Source organism: Monodon monoceros, unplaced genomic scaffold (genome assembly GCF_005190385.1).
Source record: "Monodon monoceros isolate NGI ecotype Baffin Bay Population unplaced genomic scaffold, NGI_Narwhal_1 Super_Scaffold_16, whole genome shotgun sequence".
Taxonomy (NCBI): Eukaryota; Metazoa; Chordata; class Mammalia; order Artiodactyla; family Monodontidae; genus Monodon; species Monodon monoceros.
The window spans coordinates 35,448,136-35,457,786 of record NW_021703772.1 but is presented as its reverse complement, the minus strand read 5'-3'; the positions used below and the strand labels follow the sequence as shown (position 1 = coordinate 35,457,786).

At 38.6% G+C, this 9,651-nt stretch overlaps 1 protein-coding gene across 4 annotated transcripts; it reads left to right on the top strand.

The window, feature by feature from the left end:
- Positions 1-174: 174 nt before the first annotated feature.
- On the top strand, positions 175-9,208 carry MAIP1 (matrix AAA peptidase interacting protein 1). Of its 4 annotated transcripts, none has more exons than XR_003793948.1 (5): positions 175-694; positions 3,545-3,616; positions 4,880-5,006; positions 6,284-6,385; positions 8,173-9,094. XR_003793948.1 is itself a non-coding variant. In XM_029225289.1 (5 exons), the coding sequence occupies exons 1-5, from the start codon at positions 245-247 to the stop codon at positions 8,985-8,987; spliced, it is 831 nt and encodes a 276-aa protein (XP_029081122.1). In that variant the 5' UTR covers positions 175-244; the 3' UTR covers positions 8,988-9,208. The 4 variants fall into 4 exon arrangements, 2 of the variants coding, with proteins under 2 accessions (XP_029081122.1, XP_029081120.1); XR_003793949.1 differs by having other exon boundaries at positions 8,954-9,087; XM_029225289.1 differs by having other exon boundaries at positions 6,238-6,385; positions 8,954-9,208.
- The last annotated feature ends 443 nt before the right edge of the window (positions 9,209-9,651 follow it).

Sequence of the window (9,651 nt, the reverse complement as noted above, 5' to 3'; positions counted from 1 at the left end):
GCCCGGAAACAGGTCCGGGAGAGAAAAGGTCCACGAGGCCGGCTGAGTCGCGAGAGCGGCGAGTTCCGAGCGCGGGGCTGGGGGCCGACGGGCATGTGATGGAGAGCAGGGAAGTGGCGAACTCACCAGAGGTGCAGTAACTGGCCAGCCTGACTCTCCAGCCTCTTTCTCCGAGTCCCGCCGAGGTGGTTTCCCGCCGACTTTGTTTCCGTACTGCACAGGCAAGGGGTGAAAGGTCACAAAAATGGCGCTGGCCGTCAGTCTCTTACCCCGCTTGCTGCTTTCTCGGCCTCTGCCGGGCTCGGCTGCCCGACTCTGGACTCCCGGTTCGGCCGACGTGTGGCCGCCGTTGGCTGGACTTTGCTGCTTCTGCCGCCGCCGCCTCGGCTCGGGAGCGGCCCCATTTCCTCGAGTCTCTTGGGCCTCCGTGGCCTTGGCGCTGCCAGCTCGAGCTCCTCAGCGTCCCCTGCTCAGCCCTCTGGGACTCCCCACAACCCTTCCCGCTTTCCCTTCCTGCCCTCGGCGAACCTACAGCACCGAGGAGCAGCCCCAGCAGCGCCAGAAAACCAAGATGATCATCCTGGGGTTCTCCAACCCCATCAACTGGATTCGGACTCGAATTTACTCCTTCCTTATTTGGGCCTATTTCGACCAAGAGTTCAGCATTGCAGAATTCTCAGAGGGAGCGAAGCAGGTTTGTTTATTTCTCTACAAATAATCTCTCCACCTCTCATGCATTGAACTATTAGACACGCAGAAGTGTTTAGCGGTGAGGTTTCCACTGGGTCTCAAATGATAACATGTGGGTAGTGACCCAGACACAGAGCCCTCTGGCCACTTCTTGATTTAAATTAAGCTTCTGCTTCTGTTGCAAGGTCGCCGAGAAATAGGGTTTCGATGGAGACACCAAGGTGAAGTCCGTTAATTTTTCTACTCTCTACAGGTTTTGAGTCAGAAATGGATTCAAAGCCTGTTTCTGCCACATAAAAGCTACATGGCTTTATTTTTTCTGAAAAAGACAAAATTGATCGTATGCTGGTATTGATATATTTAATCCTAGCTTTTCTAAAGATTATTTCTATAAACACAGCCATTGATATTTATTTATGTGACCTGTCAGTTATAAATTAAATGTTTTCAACTTTATAATCAATGTCAATATTAACTCCTGCTTTTGCTTCCCCGAGTCAACTCCTGACTGATTTATGTTTTTATAAAAAAATTGAAAAGTAAAGAGCAAGCTTGATTAACAGCATTGTAAGGGATAAACCTCTGCTCATGTCAGTTCTCAAAATCTTTTGTCCATGCAGAGGTAAATGGGCATGATGCTACTGTTCTCCACCACTCTGCTGATGACTTGAGCTTGTCTACCTCATGCTTATTTATGTGTCAATAAGGAATGGAAGTCATCTCCCCACTATGGGCAGGATTCAAGCCTAAGTCCCTATTTTCTCTGAACACAGAGGAGCTTGGGACACTTTTTAGTCACTCTTTGATCCTGAAGGTTCTCCAGCTGTGAGCTATTTTAGCCCTTATCCTTGCTATTAAGTAGTATCTGCACCCCTTCATCAGCCAGTTTGTATACAGTCTTGCCTCATCTAAGTCAATTTTTGTGCATTTAACCATTCTGATTTCCAAAAAGAATGTTGGGTCATCCATGGCAAATATTTAGTGATTCCATTAAACCAGCGGTTACTTTAACATACTTTTCAGATCAAGCAAACCAGTTTTTCAACACGTACGACTTCAAAGGACATAGCTGAAAAACCTTCCTCCTACTAGATCTCATAAGGCAACTATACCTTCCTTTGCATAGATGTAACTCTAGGGCTTGGAAATAATCTGATGCAAAAACACTGGGTAGATTATCTACTCTCATGGACTCAATTTGCCCTTTCTCCTTAGACTAACCTCCTATCAATAAGATGTTATCTTGGGATGTGAATATCAAGTTATCAATTAGATCATGTTCTTTAAGATTTTTTGTTTTTAATCATAGAACATAAAACAGAAAGGGACCTTCGTGCTCATTAGTCTAATTCTTTCAGATGATAAAAATCAAGTTCTAAAAAGGTGAAACGATTGGCTCAAGGGTGCATAGCTAGCGAGTGCTGAGGTGCATTTTCTTGTAACCCACTCTATAAGCAGTCTTGGTCCTCCAGAGTCACTAGAAGTTGAGATGGTTAAGTACAATCTAGGCAAGCTTTTTTTTAAAAAAAATTATTAAAAAAAATTTTTTTTCAAGTATGTTGATGTATAATATTATATATATTGTATATATATATATAAAATACAGGTATACAATGTAGTGATTCACAATTTTTAAAGGTTACACTCCATTTATAGTTATTATAAAATATTGACTATATTCCCTGCGTTATACGATATATCCTGTAGCTTATTTTATACCAATCTAGGCAAGCTTTTATTCATCATGTGAGCCAGAGGAATAGGTGGTCCTTAAACAGCTTTATTACCTCCACAAACCCTACTTTCCATTGATATGCACATATGACATGATACCTTCCCTATTACTGCCCTCAAACCACTAACCATGTACTGTCTGTTTTCCTGTATCTTGCTAACATATTTTGGCCTTTTCTATGAAAAAGAGGGCTATTTCCTAGAAGGCTGTTTAGGTTAGGCAATCTTATATCACCAAAGCCTTATCAGGGCAGCCTCCTAATGGTTCATTATTACCTTATAGGATAATTTGCTCAGGTGTGATCTTCTTTGGCCACACAAACTAGAGTCTCATGTTTGGGTTTCAACATGATGGTTATGGTCTTTGTTTCTTCTTACCAAATTTCCCCCATCTTCTGCACACAAAGGCTTACTAAAACATACAGTGTTTCTGAACCCTGAGATCCTCTAAAGTGTTTGCAAGGGATCCTTGAATCCATTTGGAAGTGTGCTTTTCCTCAAAATTCAACTCCGTTATTGCTAGGGCTGCCACAACAAAATACCTCAATCTGGGTTGCTTACACCACAGAACTTTATTTTCTCACATTCTGGAGGTTAGAAGTCCAAGTACAGGGCGTTGGCACCTTGTTGGTTGGTTTCTTCTGAGGCCTGTTTCCTTTCCTTGTAGATGATTGCCTTCTTGCTGTGTCCTCACATGTTTTTTTTCCCCCTATGTGCATGTGTGCCCTAGTATCTCTGTGTGTATCCAGATTTCCTCTTGTAAGGACACCAGTCAGATTGGATTAGGGCCCACCCTCATTTGACTTCATCACCTCTTTAAAGGTCCTGTCTCCAAATATAGTTACCTTCTGAGGTACTGGGAGTTAGGGCTTCAACATATGAATTTGGGGGAACACAATTCAGCCCATGTGGGAAGGCTATATGAGAAAAGAAAAGTCAACCAACTTTGGAGGAGTTATGCCTAACACCAATATCTAGTGTTTGACATTGTCTATTGCCTTTATCATAAAATAGTCTTTGTTACACTTAGACATTCAAGTATGAATATTGTACATTGTATGGTATTTCACATGATATCTTGAAATAATAATCACCACCTTCCCCCCACTGTTTTTTTAAGGCTTTTGCTCATGTGTCCAAGTTGCTGTCACAGAGTAAGTTTGATCTATTGGAAGAACTTGTGGCCAAAGAGGTAAAGTATACTTTTATTTTTCCTTTAAAAGTAAGTGTATTATTCTCTTGCAGTAAAATGATATACATTGTCCTTATTTATGCTTTAAAATAGTATGCATGCTTACTTAACTTCTTGTCTCATATGTAAAGTGGGATAGTAGTAGTATTGTTGGGAAATCATGTGAGATAGTATATGTAATGTAGAGCACTTAGAATGGTATATGGTTCAACCAAAGACTATATATGTGTTTGCTTTCTTCATGGTATTTTATTGTGTATATGCAATATAATTAATTTAGCTAGTTTCCCATTGATCAATGTATAGCATTTTCAATTCCTCTGCTATTCCAATGTTGTTGTCAATATCCTTACATATCCATTACCATTGACAAAAAAAAGTCTCATTTTTCTCCTAAAAGATTAGCTTTTAATATTTAGATTTTCATTATTCTTATGGTTGTTTGATTTTTGTATTTGGTTTGTATTAGAAATCTGTGACTATTCCCACTGCCACCCTTAAGTAAAATAAATCACCCTTAAATACAAAAATAAAATAAAATAGTATGCATGCCATCAGCCAAAGTAGAGTCCCTGTATCTTGCCTTTTGGGTACTTGGGGTCATATAAAAGTATAGAATGATTTGCTACTTAAGGCATAAGTAAGTTAATATGATGTCTTTCATTTCTTATATAGAATTCTGTATAAGAACTGAATTCTATATAAGAACAGTTCTATTAGGAATTATCTAATTGAGTAATCAGATCCCTTTCAGCCTTGCTTTTTCTTTTTAATTAATTTATTTAATTTATTTATTTTTGGCTGCATTGGGTCTTTGTTGCTGCGCACGGGCTCTAGTTGCGGCAAGCAGAGGCTTCTCTTCGTTGTGGTGTGTGGGCTTCTCATTGCGGTGGCTTCTCTTGTTGTGGAGCGTGGGCTCTAGGCGCACGGGCTTCGGTAGTTGTGGCACGCGGGCTCAGTAATTGTGGCTCTCTGGCTCTAGAGCACAGGCTCAATAGTTGTGGCGCATGGGCTTAGTTGCTCCGTGGCATGTGGGATCTTCCCAGACCAGGGGTCGAACCCGTGTCCCCTGCACTGGCAGGCAGATTCTTAGGCACTGCGCCACCAGGGAAGCCCCTCAGCCTTGCTTTTGAAAATGAATAAATATGGCAGTAAATTTAAAAATATTTTTACAAAATTCATTCCATGAAGAATTCACTCCACTTTTTGAAAAGCTTTTGAAAATTCAACAAGTGAACTATGGTTTGCTTTTTCCATACTTAGACACTACGTGTATTGAAAGAAAAGGTTACTTCACTACCTGACAACCATAAAAATGCCCTTGCTGCTGACATAGATGAAATTGTATATACATCAACAGGAGACATCTCCATTTACTACGATGAGAAAGGTAATGCTGGAGCATAGTCAACTTTAAATGACCCACAATTGTCCAGATAAGCTAAACTAGTGAATAATCATGGAATAGTGACATTTTGTTGGTACAAGTGGATATTTATAGAACTGCAGAGAAAATAATATATTCATTCTTTAAAGCCCTAGCTCTGGAAGACTTGGGACATGGTAATAGTTTCTTATGCCTTTCTCTCTAGAACTTTTCCCTAATGTTATTTAATTCACAGAAGAGAGCATTGTAACTTAAGTTAATGAAAATTGTCTAAGACAAGCTGCTCCCATATCTTAAAATGAAAATATTTGTGTTTCAGATTTCCTAACTGAAAGGAAAACAATTGAATATTTTAAGTGTCTAGCTGTATGTTAAGTAGGAGTAAAGAGTAAAAGAAAAAGTAAATAATATTAGCTAAAGACTGTTTTGAAAGTAACATTAACTCAGAACTCCCAAATTGGATTTATTTGGAGACGATGAAAATAGTTGAAAGGAACTTTAGCATTTATCTTGTTGTTCTCCTTGTCCTATTTTCCGTGAAAACTTACTGACTTACTCCTTCTACAAATATTTGCAGTGTATTATGTGCTAGGCACACAGGAAATCTAGTCTTTGCTTACACACTTGCTAAGGCAGTTCTGACTGAGGACTGTTAATAGTGAAAAAATTTTCACACACATATTAATTTGAAACATTTGTAAAGGTACTTTTAATGATAAATATTTTCTTCTTCCTAATATTTCAAATTGCATCTTAGCACCATGGTTACCTGATTTTTGCACAGGACGTTGTCATAATCACTGGGCATAGTAAAGTGAATTAGGGGTAGAATAGAAGGCTTCTTTCTGGCAGTTGAGGTTAAGTTAATGACATAGCAGCAAAAAAGTGTTTCCCCCCCCCTCATTTTTGGTTTGACAATAGATATCTGTTATCATAATTTTAGAAAATGCCACAAATTGAAAGTAATCCATGTAGTGCACTTGGTAAAAAGTACCTGCTCAGTAAATAGTAGCTCTTACTACTGTGATCCAGAGAGAAAGGTGTCATAAACCCCAGGAGAATTTTCTAAAAATAAAAACGTGTCAATACAGGTATCTTAAGTTAGACTAGAATGAGCCCCAAATTTGGTCTGTAACAGCTGTATAATTACTGCCAGTTGCTGATTTCATTAAGGATATAAGGATGATAGATTATTGTGATTTGTATTTGTATGTGTGTATGTTTTTTCTCTAAGGAAGGAAGTTTGTTAACATCCTGATGTGCTTTTGGTATCTAACCAGTGCCAACATCCCCAGTGAAACTATAAGTGGAGCCAGTGTGTTCCAGGTTAAGTTGGGGGATCAGAATGTGGAAACTAAACAACTTCTTAGTGCGAGCTATGAGTAAGTCTAATCACATTTCGTTGTTTCCTTTCTCTAGAAAATAGAAGGTAGTATGAAAGTATGAAAACTAAAGGGAGCTTTAGGGAGAAAAAGATTGAAATTTGACAAGTTATTTATGAAGGGAGAAAGTCAGAAAGACACACTGGCCATGAAACAGGAGTGTTCAGAAATTAGGAAGAGGTAATATTGCTGGATTTAATTAAACTGTATTTCAGCTGTCTATTGCTACGTTACAAACCACTCCAGAACTCGGTGGCATCAAACAGCCACTCATTTTGCCTGCTATTCTACTGCTCAGGAATTTTGGAAAGGCTCTGCTGTGGAGTTTTCTCTGCTCCCTCTGGCATCAAGTGGGGTGGCCGGAGCTAGGGGTTCATTTCCACAATGGCTTCTTCACTCGTGGGCAGCACCATGGTGCTCCTTGGCTTCTCCACATGATGTCTCATTCTCCAAGGCCTCTCTTTGCGGCTTGGGCTTGTGGTAGTGTTAAGCTAGTCACATGTTTACATGGTGGTTGGCTTCCAAGAGGCAGAAGCCAGAAGATGCTAGACCAGTAAAGGGCTATGCCCAGTATTGGAACAACATCATTTCCACCATGGTTTGCTGGTCCAAGCAATCACAGGATCTGCACGGAGAAAGGGCATGGAGAGACTCCACCTCTTCATGGGGCAGCAGCAAGGTCACGTTGCAGAAGAGCATGTGGGATGCAAGATGTAGTTATGACCATCTTGGGAAAATAAGATCTGCCATAATTGGCACATGGACCATCCACTCACTAGACATTTATTGACCATCTCCTATTTACCAGGTACTCTGGTAAGGGTTCAGATACAGAATTGGAGGGTTCCTGCCCTTAAGGAGGTATTGTCTAACAGGAGGTTAACAAACTATTTAAAAGAGACACTCTAGTGTATTATTGTACTAATAAAATTTGGAACAGTGAAAAAGTCAAGCGAGTCAGTGGAGACATAGTTTAATATCTATTTAAAAGAGAATACTGTTATGTCATAGTTTAATATCTATTTAAAAGAGAATACTGTTATGTCACCAGAGTTATACAAATTTGCTTTAAAATAATGAACAACTCCCAAAAACGACCTAGGAAAGAAAATATGCTGGTTTGCTCAGGTAAAGGGAATTATATCTTCTTTTTCTTCACTTTTCTTGAAGGAGATGTACTTTTTTTCTTTTTCTGTTTTGAATTTTGCTTTACTTGTAATTACCCAAAATATTCTGTATATTTAAATACTTAATTTAAATCTGCTGAATTGTCTCTTTTTTAAGATTTCATTTAGAACACTATAATCAACACTAACCTTTGGTTCTTCTGATATTCCCTACTGAGATCACAGGCAGCTCATAAACACTGCTATTTTCAAGATTGGTCTTAGTGCAAGCTATGAGTAAGTCTAATCACATAAACCAGCTTCCATGAAAGTGCTGTTTTTATCACCATATTCCAATTTATTTCTCCTCGTATTAGGCGTATATTATGGCTAGTACTTAACAATAGAATAACATTGAAGTTCCTCTCAAGGACTGGCAGATGTTGGAGTGTATGTAGATCAGTCCATTAAAAATACTCATTTTAGTTGAGAATGCATTTCTGATTTTGTGGGGATATATTTTGTGATCAAATTGGTAGATTAAACTTTTGATTTTTATTTACCATTAACTGTTAGCTTTTTGCTAACAACTGCCTCTAATATATACTTGCAAATTATGTAGTTATCCAGGAAGTATTTGGACTGATATAAGATTCACATTATTTATAATTTTTTCCCTAGATTTCAGAGGGAGTTTACACAAGGAGTAAAGCCTGACTGGACCATTGCACGGATTGAACACCCAAAGTTATTAGAATAATCAATCTTGGAAAAATCAGCTTATTGGACTTTTAGCAATTACTGAGAAGAACTAAGGAAGAAAAAATTTTCAGATCAGTTGATCTTCACTTAATCAAGTCTGTGGATTACTTTTGTATTATTTTGAAATACTCCTTGTAGTAAATTGGCATGATACAATAAAGCATTTTCCACAGATTGTCATCACTTTCTGTAGAAGGAAGTCAAAGTAAAAAAATTACAGCAGCCCATCATTGGCATCATATTCAGTATCATTTCTAATGTTACATGTATATGTATATATACACAAACTCATTTTATAGACAATAAAGAAGATATTGAAAAAATTACACATTTTTAAATTAATAGTCCTTAAATATTTTATTTGTGGTTAATACACTTATACCAATAATTCAAGTATGTGTAAGATTTCTTTTTCAAAATCACTGCTGCTATTTGATTACCTCTTTGGTCACTAGCTGGATGAGAAAGAACAGATGGAATTATAGCAGATGGGTCACTACAGTACTAAAAATCAGTGAGGCTTACTAAAGCACAAAGAGAAAAAAGAAATAGAACAGTAACTTACTCCCCTATGAAGTAATATGAAGTCTTCTAACATACTTGTATTTGGACTCCTAGAAGTTGGGATAGGGGAGACAAAAACAATGTAAGAAATAATGTCTGAAAGTTTTCCTAATTGATGAAAACTATAAACCCACAGATCCAAGAAATTCAACAAGCAGGGAAGCACATAAAGAACCTCACGGGCTTCCCTGGTGGCGCAGTGGTTGAGAGTCCGCCTACCGATGCAGGGGATACGGGTTCGTGCCCCGGTCCGGGAAGATCCCACATGACGCGGAGCAGCTGGGCCCGTTAGCCATGGCCGCTGAGCCGGCGCATCCGGAGCCTGTGCTCCGCAATGGGAGAGGCCACGACAGTGAGGGGTCCGCGTACCGCAAAAAAAAAAAAAAGAAAACCTCACTAAGGTACATCATAATCAAATTGTTGAAAACTTGAGAAAATTAGAAAAGCAGCTAGAGAAAAAAAAAAAGACACATTCCATACAGAGAATGACTTTATTTCTTTTCTCAAACTATGCAGGTTAGAGGCCTTGGCATGACATCTTTAAAGTACCATAGGAAATAAACGCGTTGACCTAGAATTCTATATTCAGCAAAAATATCCTTCAGAAAAGGTGAGAAAAGACTTTTTCAGACAAGGAAAAGATGAGAGAATTTGTTGACAGAAGACCTGTTTTATAGGAAATGTTAGGGGCTAGTTGACAGAATAGAGTAAAAGGACCCATGCATATTGGACAACTGATTTTTGGCAAAGGTGCCATAGTTATTCAATGAGAAAAAATAAGTCTTTTTAACAAATGGGTAACTATATAATTCAAATAGGAAATAACCTCATCTC